Below are 23672 nucleotides of genomic sequence, written 5' to 3' on the forward strand. Positions count from 1 at the left end.
AATTGCAATGTGTTGATGGAGCGGCGCAAACCACCACTGTGTCCTGGCTAACCAATGGTGGCATACTTTTTGGGAAAAATTGGTGAGAAATATCATGAGACAGAGAAATTTGAGAAAAGGGACTAAGGTTTTTGAAGTGAATTATCTTAATTCACTTGAAAGATCTAGGACTTTTTCCCCAAATAAATTTACCTCTTGGTCCTTCTCAGTAATTTCTCCTATATTTTTTTCCTTTGATTCTCTGTGTTTGTAAAATTTTATTATATTTGTCCTAATTTAGATTATTAACCAGATTAGCTGACGTATTAAATTGATAAACAATACATATCTCGAAATAATACCACCTGAGGCTTAGTGGGAGGGCAAGTGAGGCGAGGCATGACAGGGTTTTATTAAAAAAAGAAAATGCTGAATACGATGACCCCTGTCTTCTTCTATCACGTACTTGATTTTTGCCGGCCTTGTCTTTACTCACTTTTCTTACTACATGATCATTCATTGCTGCTTTTGTTGTCCAAAGCTTTTTTCTTTCTGTTCTGAAGGTCTTTTCCGACGATTCAATGTCTCCAGGTCCCGATTCTATAAAGCCACGAGGTTTGGTTTAATTTGATAGAATCATCATTTATCTATATTATATCGTCACATAAATTCATAAGTAATTTCGTATTATAAGTTCTGTTTTTTTCTTTTTTGGGGTAGTTCATTAACCTGCTAATATATTCCCCTAAAAAGTAGTTAGCTATTGCGTAGCTTATGAGAAAAACAACAAATTCATCTGTATGGTTTTTCCTGAGTTGATTATTATGTCACTGCTAAGCTCGGGTCTTCTGGATGTATCTAATTACAGATGTTTGTGTTGTTGGTGTTGCGCGGACGCCAATGGGTGCTTTCCTAGGCACCCTGTCATCTCTTTCAGCGACGGAGCTTGGTTCTATTGCCATTAAGTGTAAAACTATTGCACTTTACTCTGTTTTTAATACATCATCATCATTGAGGTAAAGAGTATAATTCAGTAAATGTTAACAGTAAAATATGTTTTTCCCAATATATTTTGTGCTATGAAGTTGTGCTTGACGCGTTGATCATCATAAACTACCACAACATGCAGGCGACACGTGTGTTCAGTACGTGTGCAAATGTATCATAATTAGGCGGGGGATTATTCTTTCGACTTGGAGATTTGTTGGACATAGATCCGACATGACTAGGACACATTTAACACCATAAAAGAAAGCAGCCTAAATAGAAGTAAACTTAGGAACTAGAAACTCCATGTCTTCAGGAAAGAATAAAAGCTCTTCCTAATGTTTTGTGCTTTACATGTATAATATCTATGCTGTATTTTAAAGTACAAGATGATGCTGTCGGTATTTTGAAGTTGGTGGGTTAATGTGTTCATGTTAGTGTCCATGCTTAAAACTGCAGCTGCTCTCAAGAGAGCAAACATTGATCCATCACTTGTGCAAGAGGTGTTCTTTGGGAATGTTCTAGCTGCAAATTTAGGGCAAGCTCCTGCCAGGCAGGCTGCGTTAGGTGCGGGCATACCTACCTCTGTAATCTGCACTACTATTAACAAAGTTTGTTCAGCAGGGATAAAAGGTAGGCTTTGTTTTATCTATTAAGAGATATTGTCTCGCTTCAAAAATATTTAAATTTAATTTTTGTGAATGAGTGGTGAAGTCATGCTTCAGCTCATCGTTTTCGTTGCAGCTAATATGCTGGCAGCACTGACAATACAATCGGGTATTCATGATATTGTTGTGGTTGGTGGCATGGAAAGCATGTCTAATGCACCCAAGTATATAGCAGAAGCAAGGTTTTCCTTTTCTTTCTTAAATCACCGATACTATAATACATCTGCTCTTTTTGGGAAAAAGTTCACGCTTTAGAAAGCTGAAGGAATGTATTGAGGATAACAGGAGGAACTCATTACCGGGTTGATGTTTATTTTGCTACTTTGGTAATTAACTACTGGTTGTATTTCAAGAAGTTAATTTGGAGATCTAGGTCACGGAAGTGTATATTAGGATCTGATAGCAAGTATGAGACGTGAACCCCACATCAGAAATTTTTGATATTATTTGCATGTTTGGATACTAATAATCTTCTATATAGGTGCACCCCCGTGAAACCAGTAATTTTAAAGTATTTGTTGAAGTCTGACTTTCATAAACTTTCACCTCAATTTTTTTTTTTTTTTTTTGTGAGCGAAGATGATATGCATCAACATTTTTTTGTATGTATTCTAAAACAGGAAGGAATCTAGGTTGGGACATGATACTATCGTTGATGGTATGATTAAGGATGGCCTTTGGGATGTTTATAATGACTTTGGCATGGGTGTTTGTGCTGAGCTATGTGCTGATCTTCATGACATAGCAAGAGAGGAGCAGGTATTGCTCGTCAGTCAACTGTATGTTAAAATTTTGTGGTGTATTTCATTCTCTCCTCTTCATTTAATTGATTTTATTAATTATTTTCACTAGATCATTTAATTGACTTATGTAGTTGCTTGGTGTCGCTGGTTGTTGTCCTTTTGTTATTTAGATGTAAAATTTTGTAGAACAATATTGATATGTTGATATATTTTGAAGTTTTGGTTTCACCACCATTTCACATGTCATTAGTCCTTTAGTTGCTTGGTGTCGCCAGTTGTTGTCCTTTTGTTATTTAGACGTAAAATTTGTAGAACAATATTGATACGTTGATATATTTTGAAGTTTTGGTTTTACCACCCTTCCACATGTCATTAGTCCTTCCTGTTTTCACATCTTTTTGTCTTCTTGCAATCTAAGATCTGTATTTCTATTTCATTCTACCACGTTGTTGTTTTTTCAGGATTCTTATGCTATAGAAAGCTATAAGAGAGGAATTTCTGCTCAAAATTCTGGTCATTTTACGTGGGAGATAGTTCCGGTTTGATTTTCAAATTCCTACTCATGTTACATGCTTGAGAATATGCGATGATTTTGAGGTAGTTTTCTTTTGTGCTATCTGCACCTGCAGGTTGAAGTTTCTATTGGAAGAGGGAAGTCATCCACCCTTGTTGATAAAGATGAATGTTTGGAAAAGGTAAATAGATAGGAGGTACAATTTTTTGGAACTAATTGAACATGTTTCCCTGTGTATTTTCTAAAGCCTAAGGTGAACCACACTGATTATGATTATGGTGCATATATAATGGTGGATTTTGGGTTCACATTGTTATACTCATTATCTTCTATATTTCTTAGTTTACTATCTTCTAATGTACTAACTTCTAACCAGAATCACTAACTTAGAATTAAGAGCTTATGCTGTAGCTAGGCTCTATTGCATTAGTATCGAACATTTCCTTACTCAAAGTCGTAAACAATTTTACTTGCACATGGCAGAAACTAATTATGCAAGAAGCTTTATCTCATGTTAATATGTTTGTTTTGATCATTCCAACTTCCAAGTGTGCATATATGCCCTTTGTGACTTCCATGTTTAAGAGAAACAAACTGAATTAATTATTAATATTTAATAATTAATAATAGTATAGTTAAATAGAATAATTTTTTTGGTAAGCATGGTTAAATAGAATATTATTAATGTTAAATTGGTAATATGCTTCTGCTAATTAGATTAATTCAGAATGAAGCATGGAAACTTCAAAAAGGGCTGCACTATATCTGGCATTTGTCTAAGACTCGTATTAGACATGATGTGATACTTCAAATTATATATAAGACGTCAAATTTTGTTATGCCATTGTGTCTCTGTCAATGTCATGTCTTGTCTCTGTGCCAAAATCCATGCTTCTGAACTCAACTGTAGGAGCCTTTAGGGGAATCCTTATTTGGAATTCATTTGAACCATGGTCCTTGTGACTTTCTTTCACATTGGAATATGGTAGGAATTTATGGTCCTTGTGACTTTCTTTCACATTGGAATATGGTAGGAATTTATGCTTTTTGCTTGATATCTTGCATAATCTGTCCGAATGTTTCTAGTTTGATGCTGCAAAGTTAAGGAAGCTTAGGCCAAGCTTCAAGGAGGACGGGGGTTCTGTAACTGCTGGCAATGCTTCTAGCATAAGGTCCTCTCTTTCTCTTCCCTTATGATGTGTCTCTCTGCATAGTTGGTGTATGTGCAATAGACCCGCTAATTGGTTGGGCTGGGCTAGCTAGACTTATGCCTAGAAACTCAAGCCCGAGTCCATCTTAATTCTGGTCCATTGTCATGTGGCATGGCCTGGATCTGCCTCCAGTGTAATAGACTAAAACTCAATACTTGATTATTACCATATGCCCATGTCTTTGTCAAATTGGTATCTAAACCACTAGATTGTGCTGGGTACGTTTGGGGGTTGACTCCAATGCATATTTCTATTGATGCCCCATGTTAATTTTGTGGGGACAACTCACTGCGTCATACTGATTGTACAAGGTGCTGTAATATGGAGAAGTTGAAATCATAAAGGTTCTTAACTGTATGCTCTTTAATTGATAATTTGTGTATTGACTTGACCAGCGACGGAGCTGCTGCATTAGTGCTAGTGAGTGGAGAGAAGGTGCTTCAGCTTGGATTGCAAGTAATAGCTAAGATAAAGGGATATGCAGATGCAGCTCAGGTGCTATGACTGGTTATTGGAACTTGTCTTAGTCTTGATTGATATGAACAACTCAAAGCTTAAGCGAGGTTCTCCTGGCAGGCACCTGAGTTATTCACAACTGCTCCAGCTCTTGCAATACCAAAAGCTATATCAAATGCTGGTTTGGAGGCTTCTCAAATTGATTTTTATGAAATAAATGAAGCCTTCTCTGTAAGAATATATTCTGCTCATATTTTAGGAACATGGAAGGGAATGAAAGACGAGGAACAAAATTCTCAAAATTCAAAGATCAATTCAATATATTTATAATAAACAGTTGGCGGTAATAATTTATTAGAGATGCCTATTCATAAGCGGCCCAAATAAAAATCTTAAGAAGAATAGGCATCCTAATCCTACAAGGATACTAGATATGAAAGCCTATGCCTGAAAGCATTTGGTTGTAAGTCATAGGTTACCTCAGTTCCCCAAAATATAACCCTAATCCTCATATAATAATCATATTGTTACATAATGGAATGAATAAAAATTGTATTATATCATCCTGCATCATTTCTTCAATGCAGGTTGTAGTTCTTGCAAATCAAAAGCTTCTCGGTCTTAATCCTGTGAGTGTTGATGACGCTGCTCTTTTGGTTGATGAAATCTTTTTTTGGCTGATACGATGCTTCTTCCTTCAATTTCTCGATCTTGTCCTCATATGGTAAATGGTAATGACTTAAACCTAACAGATGATTATGTTTTTTGGATCCAAGGATAAAGTTAATGTGCACGGTGGAGCTGTATCATTGGGACACCCATTGGGTTGCAGTGGAGCTCGTATCTTAGTAACATTGTTAGGGGTAATTCTTAATCTTGATTTGCTCATGTTCTATACTTCACCAATTAGTGAGGAAAAAATAACTGTTGAGAACCATAGCTTATATTAATGATAGTTAAAGACCTTAAGAAAATCAAAATTCCTCTAAGAAGACCATATAGAAATAAGATACTGTTGGCGCTTCTTAAAATTACTGGTGAAGGAGTCATAAGTGATGCTAATGAACAATGGGTCTCATGGCATCTAAGATGTGCAAGCGGTTGGGAAGCACCTAAAGTTATGTACTTCTATGGTCCTTAATGAGAAGTTTAGGGTTCATGGTTGTCATTAAGATGTATAAATTATCGGTCTATAACTCTCATTTTCACAATTGCTAACTTTTAGCTACTATGAAGTCTCATGGTTGTCATTAAGATATACAAATTATGTTGTCTATAACTCTCATTTTCACAATTGCTAACTTTTAGCTACTATGAAATCTCTAATTTTGGGTCTTGACTGCTGCATAAATGGCATTTAGAAATAAAGCTCTTATCTTTGGAAAGTGTTATTATTATTATTTTCCAAATTTGAGGATATGTTATCCGAGTTTTGTGACACAGGTCTTGAGACAAAAGAAGGGGAAGTATGGGGTTGCAGCTATCTGCAATGGAGGAGGAGGGGCGTCTGCTCTTGTCTTTGAGCTCATGTAATATGTTTTTTCCCTAATCTGGCAAGGCTAAACTCAATTCCAAAGTTGATATTAGAAATATTAAGATAAGGTCTGGGAAATTCTTTTAATTCTTTAGGAGTAGTTATTATGTTAAATATTATAATTATATTATTTATGAATATTGGCTTAACAGCAAAGATTTGCAGTTAAAGTGGGTTTCGACTTGTATGCAAAACTGTCAATGAAACACCTCACATTGAACTCGAATGAGGGAAAAGATTTGAGTCTTTTTAATGAAAGGAAAGATGAGGTGCATTTCTTTTTAGTTTAGATATTCTGTAAAAATGATTATTAGCAATTTGGAACAAATAAATGTTAATGCTCTTTCCTTTTGTAAACACAAGTGAAAAGACTGCGGAGATTTTTGCATTTTGCAGGCCAGTTTCCAGGGTTGGACTTTCTTCATTATGAGGATGGCTGGAGAGCAAGATGTGTAGTGATTCTCACTGTAACCCAAAAAAAAAAAAAAAGTGTAGTGATTCTGCTAAAGAAAGAAATGTCTTTCTACTTTACATCTTCGTGAAACACAAAAAGTGGGCTTCACTGATAGCATATTCTATAGAATACTGAGGGTAAATGATAGATTCCTTCTAATCAAGTTGACATGTACATGAGAGCTGAAATTCAAATCTCTAGTTACTTGTTTAAGTATAAGAGTGTCTATAATTTACATCAACTTGAGTTGGTAAATAATTGAAAAGTCATATTGTATTGTATTTGTTTATCTCTTATGAATGTAGGATATTGGTAGGTTAGTTAATTTGACTGAATGAGAATGAGACTTCTTTTATGAAAAAAACATTCATCTGTGAATTGTGCAAGTTCGAATAATAAAAATCAAACATAGACAAATGAAATGGAAACAAAGGATTATAATAAAATTGAAAAGTTCCATTGAAAATTATGTAGTTATATTTGTTTTATGAAATGATAATTTAGTATCTCATTATTCATAGAATGTTAGATTTTTTTTTTTACCAAAAAATCTAGACTAGTAAATTACAGCTATATGTTTATACATACCAGAATATCTAATTAATACAATTTGTTATTTTTTGGAGGGGGCATTATGATTTATGTGTTTAAGTTAATTGGATATGAATTTTATAAAAAATATAAATATATAGAATATTTTATTCTGCTATATTATACTCTATCAAATTAAAAACAACTGTAAATATAAATTTTTTACTAAATATTCTTTAGCATTATCGTTTGCATATAATCATATTATTTGGTTTAATTTTGGAAAAATTCATGATTATAGTCTAAATATTTAAACAAATATGACTCAAAATAAGAATATCAATATCAGTACATTATTATTAATCCAATAATAATACTACTAGGAGAGTACATTAAATATTTTCCTTTTATGGACCAAGCATGCCTGTAAACAATTGAATTGAACCATATTCACTGTGAAATATCCAGCGTGGCATGTTTAAGATCAGCCTTCATCTCCACAAATAGCTCCATTAATTTCTCAAATACAGAGAGAGAAAATAATGTATTTTATTCTTATCTTCTACATTGTTGCTGCCCTGTATGGTTAGCATTTACTGTTTTAATCACGCCACAAACCTGCGTCTTGGAAGCTAAAATAGCAAATCCAATTCACAAACCAGTCATATTTTGGAGACTTTTTTTTTTTTTCAAAGGCCTAAGACCTGTGATACTCAATTCCACAACGTTGGACATAAAAGAAACCTGTGTGTTTTCTGTCTGGGTTTCTTTCAAGGTCCAACAACCATCCTCTAATTCCCTTCACAAATTCATCATCTGCGTTCTTGCACTTCAATCAACACCATCATTTTCTCCAGAAACATCAACCTTCAAGGTAATATTCATCATTTTGACGTGTCATTTATTCATAGTATTGTGTTTCACGCCTCATTGCATCAGTTTTATGCCTTTTTTTTTTTTTTGGGTGGGGTAATGCAGAGATCATCGTGCTCAGGAGGAGGAGGAGAAGCAGAGAAAATGGTGAATTTCAGAAAAATGGATTCACAGAAGGATATGAGTTCTCCCAGGGGGGAGGTTGGCGAGATCGACACAAGAGCGCCATTTCAATCTGTGAAAGCTGCTGTGAGTTTATTCGGTGAAGTTGCTGTCTCCAAGGAAAAACGTGCTGTCAGGAGAAAATCATCCGAGGTAACCAAAAAAACCTATGAAACACAATCATATTCGTAAACCACACATGTTAAAACTCTCTCTCTCTCTCTCTCTCTCTCTCTCAGAGACATCGTGTCATATTTCAATTTTTCTGATCAAGATACTTAAATCTAGACGGGTCAGTTTAAAGGTCATTGATCCAAACCATGATCGAATCGAGGTCATCAAGATTATCTTTTTAACTCAAGACATTGTCATTGTAGGCTGAGCAAAGTGAAAATATATATATATATAATCTAACTGGCACAAAACTCTTAACTAGGCTGATCAGATTACTGGTTTATGGTTCACTGGTCTGACCAGCCAATTCTGAGTTGGGTTGTAATACCATGATGTGCATTAACCCTCTTCTCATGGCAGGAGCTTTTGTCATCTTATTTGTTATTTCAAGTCAATACGAGGATGTCTTCTCCATTAAAGCACACACATGGAAAATTAATAACGTTGTTGAAAGCATCTTTGGTATGATTTGCAGAATGTATTAGAAAAGGAGACACAGCTTTTGTTGGCACAGAGAGAACTGAACAAGATAAAGAAGCAACTGGAGAGTGCTGAGACCACAAAATCTAAAGCGCTGGCTGAGCTTGAGAAGGCAAAAGTGACACTTCAAGATCTCACAATGAAGCTGACAAATGTCAGAGAATCCAAGGAAGCCGCCATGGAAGCTGCAGAAGCTGTGAAGAACCAAGCCAAGCAACTTGAAAGGGCAAAATCCCAGAAAGCTGTGGGCTTTGAAGCTTGGAAGCTAGAACTTGAGCATGCAAGAAAGGAATACACGACCACAGTGAAAGAACTTGATGCTGCCAAGCAAGAACTCACCAAGATCAGGCAAGATTTTGATGCAGCTTTGGAGGCCAAGCTTGCTGCGTTTCAAACAGCCGGAGAAGCTCAACGCTCAGCCAAGTTGAACTCAGAAAGGATCAGTGAGCTCTCCAAGGAGATTGCAGCCATGAAAACATCTGTTGAGGAGTTAAAGCTTGAATCTTTGCAGGCTCAAGAGGAGCAAGCAAAGGCCATGGTAGAGAGGGAAGCTCAATATGATTCTTACAAAAATGGCAAGGAAGAAGCAGAGACAAAGATGGAATCTTTGATGAAAGAATACGACCCCGGGTTGAATACCGAAGATCTTGAGGCTAAACTTGCTGAAACAAGTGCAGAGATTGAAGTTTTGCAGGAACAGATGAAGAAGGCACATGCTTCTGACATGGATGCTGCTAGAGCTATAACTATAGAGCTCAAGGAAGCCACAGAGACTCTTGGAGAAGTAGCTGAAGAAGAAAGCTCTCTTAAGCACCTAGTGGCTTTGTTGAGGGATGAATTAGATAATGTGAAAACTGAGCAAAGAATCTTGAAAGACAAGGAACAAAAATCAGAAGCTCTTGCTGCTTACGTTAAAGATGAACTCCAGAAGAGCAAGGGGGAAACAAACATTGAGGAGTTGGAAAAAGCTGCTGAATTATTCAATGAACAAAGCATGAAAATAAAGAAGCTAACAGAAGAAACAGAAGCTGCAAAAAGGGAAACAGAAGAGATGAACCAGAGAACACATGAGCTGAAGCAAGAAGCTGAGAAGGCGCGAGGTTTGGCTCAAGAACTCGAGACAAAGCTGGAGATTGTCCTAAAAGAAGCTGAAGAAGTGAAAGCAGCAGAACAAAGAGCCCTTGAGGAGATGAAGATCTTGTCTGAGATGCAAGGTAACAACAACAACAGTCAAGTCAGTGATGTGACAAACTCAGAAGATCATGGCAAGATCAAACTATCTGTTGAGAAGTTTGAGTCGGTGACGGGGAAAGTGAAGGAATGTGCTGATCTTGTGGAGAAGGCAGAGCTGGCTGCAATGATTCAGGTTGAAGCAATAAAGGCAAGACAAAATGAAGCAGACAAGAAGTTGGAAGCAAATCTGAAGGCCATTGAGGAAATAAAGGCAGCTACAGAGATGGCTCTAAAGAATGCAGAGATGGCAGATTCTGCAAAAATGGCACTTGAAGGTGAACTTAGAAGGTTGCGCCAGCAAGACAAGGTGCCGGCCGAAGCAGCATCTTTGGATTCTTAAAAGAGAACTTCTTGATGACCAATCACAAAAGTGGACATGGGATTATCAAGAAACATCCCCTTTGAAAAAGGAAGATCATTTGTATATTCAGGAACTCTTTATCAGATTCGTGGAAAAACGGAGAAAAAAATCTTGTGCAGATATGAATGCTCATTGTCAGACTTCCTTGTTTTTTGAGGCCCAATAGACCTTAAAAAGACGAGCTTTTACAGGGCAGGGAAAAACATCTGATATTCAGCTGCTGTTTAATCATCTCCCGTTTACAATCTTGCAAATCTGAAGAAAATTAAGCTCACAAAAAAATAAAATATGAGTCGTCTTCCCATGAACCTTCCATTAAACTGGCCATGAGCAGCGCCTCTTTTACTATTTGAAGGTAATAGCCTATCCAATCCAAAGCCAACTTTTCTGCGAAAATGTGGAAGAGAAGCATAATCCATGATCTACATGTCAACTTCATTTAGTTAAATTCAACTGAACTATACAAAAGAGGACCTATTGTCAGTTAAATCTCAATTAGAGAAATACTAAACTAGTCACAAGCGTGCTATAAAAGGGAAATGTGATGGGCAACGCTAGTCGTCAACATACTGAATGCACCGCAATACTGCAGAACGCAAAAACTTGCACAATAGTGAATTTCAGACTTGAATCAGATCTCATTTATTCATCAAGTGCCAAATATCCAGATTCCAAAGAACTTCAGAAACCAGAAGCTAGAAGAATCAAGTATGGTCATCTTGTGAAACAATTTCTAGAAAGCAAAACTCACAAGTGCAAACCAACGAAACCTGGGTTTTTAAGGAAACGTCCAAAGGAATATTACTAGGTTGTAAATGATACCACTCAGATCCTCTACGCTTACCACCAAATCAACATAGATGATGCATTTGGACTTGTGTGATTATGAAAATCTTTCCCCGTTCAATTTATAAGACATTTTTAAAAGAAATTTGATATCTTAAAATATAAGATATTTTAACAAAAACAAAGTTTTATTAGTGATGTTTTTCTAATATTATTCTTTCTATTATATTCTTTTTTTTTAAATTCTTTTACCAATAAAGCATCAAATGATGGGTATTTTTAGAAGTTTATATTTTTGTTTTGTTTTGAAAAAATAATATTATAAAGTATATTTAATAAATTTTATTAGTATATATAATTTTGTCTAAATGTGCCTTATAAATTAAAACAGAGGGAATATAAGTTTATGCTCAGTTTCACATTGGAAACCACCAAAACCATGTTTTAATGGAAGCAGCCCTCAGCTTTGTTGTGACCAAGAAATTCTAGTGATCTTCAGCATGAAACTTAACATATCATATGTCTCGTGTGGAATGATATTTGCTTATTTTTCTTTAGATGTAGTCTCTACATTCATTTTATAAATGGAAATGATCCAAAATCCTTAAAAAGATATGGCCCTCACAGAAGAGGAAAGATTGACAGAAACTAGCAGATTAACCAAGTAAATACCAACATGTCTATATCTTTTTCAAATGGCAGAACCGTTAGAAATTATATGAATTAATATATCATCATCATTATAAGTACCTCAGTAACCTTTCGTATTTGTTTTTTTGTTTTTTTAGAAATATGTCAGAGAGACAAGCACTATGAATTACGACTACATTACAGATTAATTATAATATATTGTCTTCAATTTCAAAACTTAAAACCAAAGTCAACGGGAAAAAGGGATAATTCCCGCATATTCCACCATGACTTAGCCGGAAACAGGTTTAAAGTTGGACCCGATTATTTTAAACATTAAAAAAAATCAAAAAATTGAAAGGTTTTATACTCAAAAAAAAAAAAAAAAAACTCACCTAGGTAAATGTTTTAGAAATCAAAATTCAAATCAATACCCTCAACATATATATATATATATATATATATATGTTTGTAAAAATCAATACTATTTGTAGGTTTTAAGGGATGTACTATTTTACGCTCAATGCAAAATTGCAAATATACAAGACCAATCCTGGCTAACACAGTAAACAATCAATTTATAAAAAGTGGAGATTGTTAAATTCTAGCTAGTCTTGCTTCATAAAATGAAATTTGATATGAAATCTAAAAATGATGTTTTGAAGTAACTTATACAATAAAATAAATAACTTAAAATTTTAAAATGTGTTGAAAAATTATTAAATTTTGCAAAGATAGATGGCATGACGAATGTAGAGGTAGAGCCGCTAGCCACGGTTGCAAATAATTGGATATGTTTTCTTTATATTGTATAAATTTTAAAAATGAGCTGACTTATGATGAATACCCTAGCTATAAATTTACCTCCTTCGTCATTTCCAAAGAAAAAGATTATTAATTAATATTTTTTATTTGTAATATTATCTCACCAATTTTTAAAGTATTAGGCAACATTATGTATTAAAATAAATTAAGGGTATGGCAGTATGCCAACAAAATTTGAAACAATTCTAACATATTAATAGTAATACTAATGTTTTCAGAATCAGACCAGATATTGAATCAGAAAGGCCAATGGTTAACAGTTCACATAATCCAACCGGGTTTGACCTATAGTTGAATTGATAATGTAACAATTAAATTTAAATTTTTTTATATGTATATAATAATCTAAATATAAGAAATAAATATGAAATTGTTACTTAACTTAAAACTAAAACCAAATATTTTAAATTTATTATGATTTAACAAGCCATATGATATACTATAACATCAAATGATTTTAAAAAATCAATCATCTTCTAAAAAAATGATAAAAAATGAAAAAGGGTATTTTTTTGAACATACTAATTTTTAAAAACTGAACTTGATTCTTGGCTTGATCCTGATTCTCAATCCGACCACCGATCCAAAGCGGTCCAATCCAGCCCAACTCCCCAAACTTTTTTTCAATTTGACTGAGTCGTTAGCCTAACTAGACAACAATTCAACTAGTCTGATTGTCCCGTTTGATCCGATTTTTTAATCATTGATTAACACAAAAAATGTCTTTATAAAGAAATTAAAATGTGTCATATAATAGAAAAAACTTATACACTTAACCTTATATACTTGAGGTGCTTATTTTTAATTAAATAATGACATGTATCCTTTATATACTATTTATTTTATAACAAACTCTTGTTATTAATATTATTAATGTATTAAAATCTACTTGTTTTTTATTTGATTGGATAAAAGTACCTAAGTCTTGTCTTAGTGAATATTAAATAGAGAAAATAATTTCATATTAAATGAAGTAAAAATAAAATTAATATCGTGATAAGCTAGTATATAATTGAATCTCCTTTTGCCATATTTTTTAAAAGAAAATGTGAGTTTTGTTTAATGTTTTGTCAAAGTTAGTGTTCAATATATTTATTTTATTAAATCCTCCTCTGCTTAAGCGTGCTTTGTAGCATCAAATAATTTGCACAAAATGTCAACTTATCCACATTAATATGTCAATATTTAATATAAAATGTTACATTTATGACAAATCTTGTCATTCACTAACTATTGCAGCTTATTTATATGCAATGCATATGGTAGTTTCAGTTATGATGTAAAAAACTTAGTTCAAAATAATATTTAGAGAAGTTTGCGTAGATATTTCATAATAAAAAAAAATAAAAGATATGGTTGAAGACAAATCTCTTAAATTTGCAAATTCTACCATAAAAAATTGCTTTTGCAAAAATTTAAAAAAATGCAATTTATTCAGATAAATACGTACGAAGGGATAAGGAATTTGCAAAGGCGTGAGATAAGATATTTTTATTTTTAAAAATATTTCAGATACCAATAATTGTGCATTATATGTCATCGACCGTAATTTCTCGAAAGTCGAACCATTTGTAATCGTATGGTTCTCCCTCCCTCCCTATATATATATATATAAACAAGAGAGAATTTAAGTTAAAAATAAGGAAAGAGATTTAATTTTAAGCGGGTTTAAAAATATTATGAAATATTAGTTTGATTTGAGAGAGACAAAAAAGTTGACCATGAAAATACCAAAATGTCCTTCTCTTATTTTACAGAATTACTAATTATTAATTTTCTTATTCTACCTGTTAATTTATGAATATGAGTTGTAAATTATAAGAGTTGACATCTCAATAATTATATAAAATTTAATATCAATTTTTTAATTATAAGCAGTAACATTAATTGTTAAATTGTTAACTTTATTTATTAATTTACTAATATCATTTATAAATTATTGATAGATCTTATAATTTAACAACATAAGTTATAGATATTGATAGGTCTTATAATTTATAATTGATATTAATAAATTAACAAGTAAAATTTATAAATTAACAACTAATGTTATTGATTGTCTGACAAATGAATTTAATTTATAAGTAATATTAACAAATTAATAAGCACAATAAAAAAATTAATAACTAATAATCATGTGTAACATGTGAGGGGTATTTTAATTTTTTTACCATCAAAATTCTTTTAACTTTTTTCTCCTAAATTGATTTGGACTCACTTGAAATTAAATATCTTTTCTAATCCTTAACTAAATTCTCCCTAAAATTAAAAATATTATAAAATTTTCATCAAAAGAAGAAGAAATAATTAAGAAGAAGAAGAAGTTATAAAATGATCTAACATGGTGTTATAAAATGATCTAACATGGGGTACTTAGCTTTCTAATATAATTTTTATAGTAATAAAATTTGAGCGTTTATTTTTAATGGTTGATTAAAAAATAATTAAGAAGTTTCAAGTTTAAATTTATTTAAATGGAAAAAAATGGTTTTAAAAGAATTACCTGCACTCGAAATTCAATTAATTGGACATGAAGTCATATTAGTTGGAGTTTAATGTAATTTTAAATATTGAATAGTTTGTAAGAAAATTTCTCAAATTAGAATTAGAAGTATAAATTGTATTAAAAAAGAATTAGAAGTATAGAATCCATAAAACAATGGATTTATAATCCATTTTCTCGACCTGTGCGAGTCAAAAATCTAGAGTGAAAATGTAATTAGATAGATTTGAATTCCATAAGTGACTTAAAGCTATTTATTTAATTAGTATCTTAATTATAGTTATTAACTAGCACTATTTCCCTCCAAAATTTTAAAAATTTGTATTTTTTTAGATATCATATGATACAATTTCTAACAATTATTTAATTAAATTAATGGTAATTATTGTGTGATGCAGTACTCCCTCCGATTCCATTTATAAAGCACTTTCTAGAAATTTTATTTGATTGTATTTATAAATCATGGTACAGTTTTTTAGGTAATATTTAAAAAATATTTTTAAAATTATCCTTTATAAGATAATTAAGTAATATAACATCACTTTTTAAATTTATTATGTAAGGGCATATTTAAAATTTTATACACTTTTATTCCTTATACTTTTTTACATTAGTATTGATGAGATTGATGAAAATAATTTATAAAAAGAACCAAATGACTACTCATTAAAAAACCTAGCTTCTCTCCAATTTTTTTTTTTTACTTTTTATCTCAATCATTAAATTTATTTTCAATCTAAAACTACAATTCAAGATTTAGAATTATAATTAAAAAATAAAAATTATTTTTTAACATATTAAATCCCAACCGTTTAAATATAAATTCAACGGTTGAGATGGTAGACTTAGAATAATGAACCCAAACCGTGGGAAACAGAGACAGTCTACAAATTTAATCTACAGACAAATTTATAATTTATAATTTTGTTAAACCGGCCTGGTGTCCTTGGAAATCTGCGCCTACAGCATATCGGCCTATATATGTGTTTAGCTTCTGTTATTTCTCCCAGTCCAAAAGCTTCAACGTCAAAGAAAACAGAGACGCCGCACTCTGTTCTATTCCATTACCTTCTCCTCCATATGTAGAGAGAGAAAACTAGAACCAACCATCTCAGACCAACAACCAAAATATCACTTCACACAGATCCACACACACACACATATATGTATGCATATATGTTCTCGTTATGTCGACAATATTAAGCGAGCCAATTCAGTGCCGTCAGTATTCTGATGAAGCCATGAATCACGACGGCAACGCCCAGATGTTTAGCCAGGGCGGCGTTGGTGGCGGCGGCGGTCTGTGGGAGATAGAGGAGGAGAGGTCGTCGGAGCTGCAGGAGAACCACCGTGGGTCTTGGGCGGCGGCGTCGGCGGTGGGGGTTGACGAGGACTGTGTGTATGTTGGAGTGGGGAAGAGCGAGACGAGCATGGAGGCTCTTTCGTGGACGCTCAAGCACCTGATAGCTTCTCCTTCTACCATGGTCTATCTCATCCACGTCTTCCCTGAGATCAAACACATTCCTAATCCATGTAAGCCACAATTTTCTTTCTCTTATTTGTCACTCTTCAATTCATTTCCAGATTAATTCATTTAATCAGAGAAAAAATGTGCGTGATGGAGAATATTTATTTGGAGAAAAAATTGTAACGAAATAAGGATTGTTATAAAAGGGGGGAAATTTGTAGAAAATTCAGTTCCTTGAAATTGAATTATTTGCATATATGATAAGTTGTGACTCTCTCAATTTGACTTACAAATATTAGAAGAAAACAATTGTACATGATGGAGAAAATTTTGTACAAGTCTTCCTCCAATATGCTTGAATCAAATCAAGAAATTTACATTTTATAATTTATTCTATGTGTTTTTTTGGAGAACTTATTAGTAATAACTCAACTTTAGGGAATTTTATTAGAATTTTTTTTTTAACTTGGGAGTTGTATGTAATTTTTTCTTTTTTAAAAATAAGTGTTTGCCCCCTCAGAGATTACCAGTGCCAAACAAGATTTGGCATGGGGACATGTTTTTTCTGTGTTGGGCAAGCTGGTACGAGGCCTAAGATGCTGGCTTGTTTGTTTGTGTGTTTCAAGGGTAGTTGAGTGCACATCTTGTCAAAGTGGGGGACCTCCATAGGGTTAGTGTGGGCCTACCCCATTGAAATTCGATCCCTTCAACCATCCTCATATGTTGGACTCTTTTTTAAGTCCATCGATATTTAATCTCCTCGGCCCTCATCAAGTCCATAGAAATTTCATCTGAAGGATTTGGTTTCTTGGGTGAGAGGTTTAAATTTTATAGTAAAAGATTTCATGAATTTTTTTAGGAAAAAGACGCTCAATAAACCTTATAGTTTTACTAAACTTTGCTCTTATTCTTGATATTTTTTTTCTAGTGTTTGTTTTTATTGAAAACATTGAAATTATGGTGATTTAGATAACAAATTATGAAATTATAAGGATTAAAAATACTGAAAAATTGCGGGGACTAAGAGTAAAATTCAATAAAATTATAGAGATTGATAATTGTGTTTTTACTTTTTTTTTATGATTATCTGACTAAATTAGATTCAAGTTATCATGCCGAATTAGAAGTAGCTTTTTTAAAGATATTTTGATTAATAATTTTTGAATATTTTCGTAAGCATGCTTTTTTTTTTTAATTGTGAGTTCTTTTTTACATGTTCGTTGATTTAAGAAATCTTTGATGGGTTTCGGGAAATTGGTGAAATCTTCAAAGGTAAAAACCTTGTCGTGCTTCCCCTCCGATGTTATTTGTGAACGATAAACAAGTTTGGTAAGATTCAGCATTATTCATAAGAGATCGACAAGAGCTGAGATAGGTAAGATACTAGGTTGAATTTTTCTTAAAGCTTGATTTAGATGGAGAGAAAAATGAAAAGTAAGTAGGGATGAGAGAAAATTAAGAAGAAAAATTTTCAAAAACAATAATTTTTTATTATTTTAAAAAGTTTTTTCCTCCTAATGTTCTTTTTTTGTTATTTTTTTCCTCACCAAACGGAAGACAAAAGGGAAAAGAAAACTATTTTGGTGAGAAATTGCATTTGCGTATTTATAGGAAATTCTTTTACTTATTTTTTACATTTGAGTAACAAAAGGCATGTTCAATCTAAGAAGTCATTTTTTTTTTAAAAAAAATCTCTTTTACATCAATTTTGTTAATAGTAAATCATATTATTTACAAGTCATCAATAATATGACTTATCCCCAGTTATGTTCAGATACATGAACATATTTTAGTTAATAATGCCAATTTAATTATTTTTTAAAGAATAAATTTGGTGGTGTTTTTGTGTGCAATATTAGCAGTTGAGTTATGAAATGATGTGATTGTGATGATAGTGGGAATGGGAATGATTCCAAAGAACCAAGTGAGTGCTGAGCAGGTTGAGAGCTATGAGGCTCAGGAAAGAGCCAAGCGAAGACAGCTCCTTCACAAGTTCCTCCAACTATGCTCTTCTTCCCAGGTCCTTATAATTGTTTCATTAATCCAATTATTAAACACCTATTTATTATTTTATTAATTAACTTGCATGCCAATTTAAATAGAGGTTTGTTGGATCAATTAACAGGTTAAGGTGGACACCATCTTGATTGAGAGTGACACGGTTGCAAAGGCAATTCTTGACCTAATTCCCATTCTTAACATACAGAATCTTGTCATTGGAACCAACAAATCCAATCTAAGGTATTCCTATCTTATTTATAAATTATTTTCAATATGATTACTGAAATTAAGAAAAATCAAAATTATTGGCTCTCTCTAAAAATTTACCCCTTCAATTTTATATTATAAGACATTTTTTCCAAAAATGAACAGTAAAAAACTTAAGCTAAGATATAGCTTAAAAAACAGTTATAAAAATTATCTAATATCTTATATTTTAAATTAACCAAAACTTCTAGAAGCTATATATCAAAATATCATGGTGCAAAGGAGTATGCTCTTAATTAATTCCCCGCCATTTTACTTGCCTCATGTTTGATTGTTGGGATGAACAGAAAATCAAGATCAAGGAGGGGGAATAGTGGGATAGCAGATCAGATTCTGCAGAATTCACCGGAAAGTTGCAGAGTCAGAATCATAAGTGAAGCCAAAGAAGTCAACGAACAAATGTTGACCATCATGTCTCCTTCCCCTCATGCTCCTTCCCCTCGACCCACTAATGGTGCTAATAATAATGAAGACGATGATCAGATGACTCGATCGTCCATGTCAATGAAAGAACAAGATCGTCAAAATAGTCCTGTTTCTTGTAATTGTTTTAAACCCATGTTTAGATGACTACTTTTCTTGTAATTTAAGCTTAAACCCATGAACCTTGTACGTATATAACATGCTTTAAGAGATTTGTCAGGCCTAAAAAAAGGATTTACATATCAGTATTCGACGTGTGTGTTAAATACTTGTAATAGACACGATGTATCAGTATCATTTTGATTAAAGTATAAATAAAATATGTGTGTGTGTGTGTGTGTGTAGGCATGTATTTGTTGTGTTCATTAATTGTGCATTTTTTATGTGTTTGTATTTTGGTTTGAATACTGATGCTTTAAGCTTCAACTAGTTCAGTTTCAGAGCATATTTTTCTTCTATGTGCAATAGCATATAGCTTTGGGATTTCATAGTTCATTCAGGGAGAATGACAAATAAGAACTTAATAATAATATTACTGTCAAATTAATTTTTTTTAAGATTAACATTCTCAAATATTAGTACTCCTTCTATCATATTTCATTATTAAAATTTTTAATTTGATATTAATATTCTTATAAAATCTTTACTTGTCATTTTCTTGTTCATTTATTACTTTCAAAAAGTACATATTAGATATCTTGCTACATACAATGAAAAAGAAATAAATGTGTAAAAATAATTAAAACTGATTTTAAAAATAAAAGGTCAGCTTCATATATCTATTTTTTTTCAAATAAAATATTGGCATAAAGAATGTCTAAGTTATTTTTCTTGGGTCAGCTTCAGCGAAGCATTGCCTGCAATGCCATTTTTTTTTTTTTTGTTAAATGATGAAATGCATATAATTTCCTTAGATTTTGAATTATGTGTAGATATGTTAAACTTAATTTGACAATAAACCCATTTGTAATTTCTATTTTGCGTAGATAATCTTCCAACCACTAATTAATTAGTTCATTATTTCACTGTCAGCATGTCAAGAGTTTTTTTTTTTTAACAAATGACCAGAAATTTATGATGTTAATTATTCGTACATACATTTGCATAGAAAATGAAATTTAATTGAGAAGTAATAAAATACTACCTTCGTTTCTTTTCAACTATCACAATGAAAGAAAATTCATTAACTTTAGATGACCAAGATAACATTATTTACCAAAATAATTAGGAAAATTAAAAGGAAATATGATTAAGAGTAAATGAATAAATTACCCCTTAAATTTTAGATTCAGTGGCATCATAAATATTAAACTTGTTTATTATGTAAATTATTCTCTCAACTTTTGAAAATAGTACAATTCATCCCTTGATATTAACAAAAGGTTAACTTTAACTATTAGTTGATTAGAAAATAACTTTAAAAATTATACAAAAGGACAAAAAATTATTAATCCTCTTATGTAAATTTTTATATTCTAGTCTGTAATTTTTGGATACTTTATTATAATTTTTCAGTCTTTTTCCATAATTTTAAGGTTATTTTTTATTATTTTCTAGTCAACTAATAGTTAAAATTAACTTTTGTTAATGTCAAGAGTCAAATTACACAATTTTTAAAAATTAAGAGAATAATTTATACAATGAACGAGTTTATGGCCTATGGTGTTACTAAACCTAAAGTTTAAGAAATGATTTGCTCATTTACCCACTGACTTATGACATCTTAATTTCATTTCTTAATTTACATGATAAATCGTGAAACCTTAAATGACAGATAAACAAACATGAAAGTGTGACAGATTAGTTAAATGACAATTCATGATCAACTTTAAAATCATGTTTCAACGCATTTCTTCTTGAGAAAATAACTCGTCACACTTTTTCTTTAAATTCAATTTCATTTATTAAATTTAGATTTACATCATATATATTTATGTATAACATATCAAAGCATGATTAATATCATTGACAAAAAAAATATATTTTTTCATCACATGCAGATATATAAAAGTGATTACAAGTTAATTTTCTGTGTTTTTTTTTTAATTGAGCAAAGGTGAAATCCTATTTCAGATACAATCAAGTACTAAATGTGAGCGAGATTTAAATTTTATTCATCACATTATAAAAGACTAGTCCTTTTTGTTAGATCCAATCCAATTGCTAGATAATGGTTACAAGAATGATTAAGACTAACAGCAATTTATAAATAAATGAATGAGAAATTGTGTTTAAAATAGGGTTAGAGGTCATTTTTGTTTCTCAATTTTACCCAAAGGACCATTAGAAATTCTAAATTTAACTATGAGTTAATTATATCTATCAACATTAAAGATTCCCTTATTCATTACCTTGATGTTAAAAACACTTAACATTCATTAGTTATTAGTGAGTCCTATTTTTTTAATATTTTTATTTGGTTAAGGATCATTTTTGCCCATTAACTTTTATTTGAATGATTAGTAGATATCATCAACTCAAATATTTTATAATAAAAAATATTAAAAAAATATAATATAGAGTTCACTAATGATTAACTACCGTTTAGAAAATGATAGGGTGATAAGAAAAAAAATTTTTAAAGTTAATAAATAAAATTAACTTATAATTAAGTTTAGGATCTCCTGTAACCTTTTGAATATAGTTAAGAGGCAAAAATCTACCTTAACATTTTAAAGTAAAGCACAGCACAAGCAGGGAATTGCAGTCCAAATATTTATACATTTATTCAATTCAAATTTAAATTATGACAAAAAATAATAAACAAATACTACTCAAATATAAGTTAAATAATCTCAAATCATAATATACTAATATTGCCATGCCAAACATACGAAATCAATCCCCAGTGCAATTTATTTACATTACATTATTGCTATACAGACTTAACCAAAATGTCAGGCAAAAAAAAAAAAAAATCTTAAAAACTTTAGAAGTGCGCACGCGTAAGATATTACATACATGCATCATTATACAATTTTTTTACAAGCACATTAAACAACACTTAAAAAACAAAAGCAGCATTATGGTTTTTTATTGATCAGAGATAGTTTTCTCCCATTCTTTTGTTGCTATTTTGTAATAGGCTTTCCTACCTATATATTTTTTGGCCAATATTATATTTTATTTTGTCCAAATAAAAATATGATTTAGACATCATCAGCAACCATTTTTAATAATCAATCAAACTCAGTTGTTTCTGTTCTCTCAATGTTAGGGAATACTAAAATGTAAACAAAAACAAAAACATATTGAGGGTATGAAAAAGAAAAGCTTGCGTTATGTAAAGACTAGAGAGCGAATTACATCATCACAAAATTAAATTAATTTATGTTTAAGAGTGATATAAGCATGACTTGATTTGGATTATTATTTATTAAATGATTATCACAAGGCAAAAAGGCATATTCTGTTTTATATGCTTTTCAACAATTCAAACTTCAAAGCTATAATTTAATTCGCCCTTATTTTATTTTAGCATACATAAGGCGTGTTTCAGCAAATCAAGCGTCTAATTTCTTTTCTGTTTTACATGCAGTACTTTAAAAGACGAAGAGGCAAAAGGGAGGAAGAAAATAGAAAAAATAATAATAAAATATATAAATAATAATTTAATCTCTCAAAATGCTATTTTTTCTTAAAATTTTTAAGGAATTTTCTATTATTAATGAATTTATATAAATTATTAAATTATCTTTGTTGAAAATAAATGATTCATAACTTTCCTTCTTATATTCACAACTTTTTTTCTTACACTCACAACAATGCAATAGTACATCACAACTTTGCATATTCAATTCCTTATTGTTATTATATTGTTGTCAATATAAAAATAAAAGTTGTGAATTATTTATTTTTAACAAGGATAATTTGATAATTTATATGAACTCATTAATGACAAAAAAGTCGCTATGAATTTTAGAAAATTATGACATTTCAAGGGACTAAATTATCGTTTATATATTTTAGATGAATTTTATTATTATTTTTTCAAAAAAAAATATCCCTGCCTGTTCTATATTAAACTATGATTCTTTAATTGTATACGTATGTAATTTTTTAAGTTCTAACGTATTATAATTTATTGCATAAATATTATTTAATATCATATTTTTTATTTAAAAACATATAAAATTAATTTTTAAGATTTAAAATTCTAAAATTTAAATAGTGTATTTGTGATTTATAAGTAAATGTCCGATAGTTTATAAATCTTCTAAAATTTACAAGTTCTCATTTAGAAATTTACCACTAGTGCAACAAAACACATTCACTTTTAAATCACAACATATGTTATGTTATAAAGTTATGAATGATTAGCAAATTTTAAAAGTTAACTTGTAAATTATATGTGAAAATTTGTAATGAATAATAATATTATTTAAGTTATTGAATATTAAAGTATTAAT

At 31.1% G+C, this 23672-nt stretch overlaps 3 protein-coding genes across 6 annotated transcripts; all 3 read left to right on the forward strand.

The window, feature by feature from the left end:
* The first annotated feature begins 347 nt into the window (after nt 1–347).
* LOC129285345 (acetyl-CoA acetyltransferase, cytosolic 1) lies at nt 348–6827 on the forward strand. Of its 4 annotated transcripts, XR_008587166.1 has the most exons (16): nt 353–441; nt 543–594; nt 848–946; nt 1426–1599; nt 1711–1816; nt 2255–2393; nt 2839–2916; nt 3007–3072; nt 3978–4063; nt 4498–4597; nt 4679–4789; nt 5146–5187; nt 5335–5421; nt 6002–6087; nt 6258–6361; nt 6489–6827. XR_008587166.1 is itself a non-coding variant. In XM_054920981.1 (15 exons), exons 1-15 carry the CDS (start codon nt 406–408, stop codon nt 6259–6261), a joined length of 1266 nt encoding a protein of 421 aa, XP_054776956.1. In that variant the 5' UTR covers nt 353–405; the 3' UTR covers nt 6262–6827. The 4 variants fall into 4 exon arrangements, 3 of the variants coding, with proteins under 3 accessions (XP_054776957.1, XP_054776956.1, XP_054776955.1); XM_054920981.1 differs by having other exon boundaries at nt 6258–6827; XM_054920980.1 differs by lacking the exon at nt 6258–6361 and having other exon boundaries at nt 354–441.
* Nucleotides 6525–10664, forward strand: LOC129286130 (WEB family protein At1g12150-like). The gene is made up of 6 exons (XM_054922149.1): nt 6525–6542; nt 6695–6796; nt 6852–6862; nt 7546–7951; nt 8056–8265; nt 8762–10664. Exons 1-6 carry the CDS (start codon nt 6525–6527, stop codon nt 10337–10339), a joined length of 2325 nt encoding a protein of 774 aa, XP_054778124.1. The 3' UTR covers nt 10340–10664.
* A 5428-nt stretch (nt 10665–16092) lies between these two features.
* On the forward strand, nt 16093–19628 carry LOC129286716 (U-box domain-containing protein 35-like). Its single transcript, XM_054922720.1, has 4 exons — nt 16093–16637; nt 18468–18592; nt 18698–18813; nt 19128–19628. The coding sequence occupies exons 1-4, from the start codon at nt 16292–16294 to the stop codon at nt 19408–19410; spliced, it is 870 nt and encodes a 289-aa protein (XP_054778695.1). The 5' UTR covers nt 16093–16291; the 3' UTR covers nt 19411–19628.
* Nucleotides 19629–23672: the final 4044 nt, after the last annotated feature.

Source organism: Prosopis cineraria, unplaced genomic scaffold (assembly GCF_029017545.1).
Source record: "Prosopis cineraria cultivar Desert tree isolate PC_DT_omini unplaced genomic scaffold, ASM2901754v1 PC11, whole genome shotgun sequence".
Lineage (NCBI taxonomy): Eukaryota > Viridiplantae > Streptophyta > Magnoliopsida > Fabales > Fabaceae > Prosopis > Prosopis cineraria.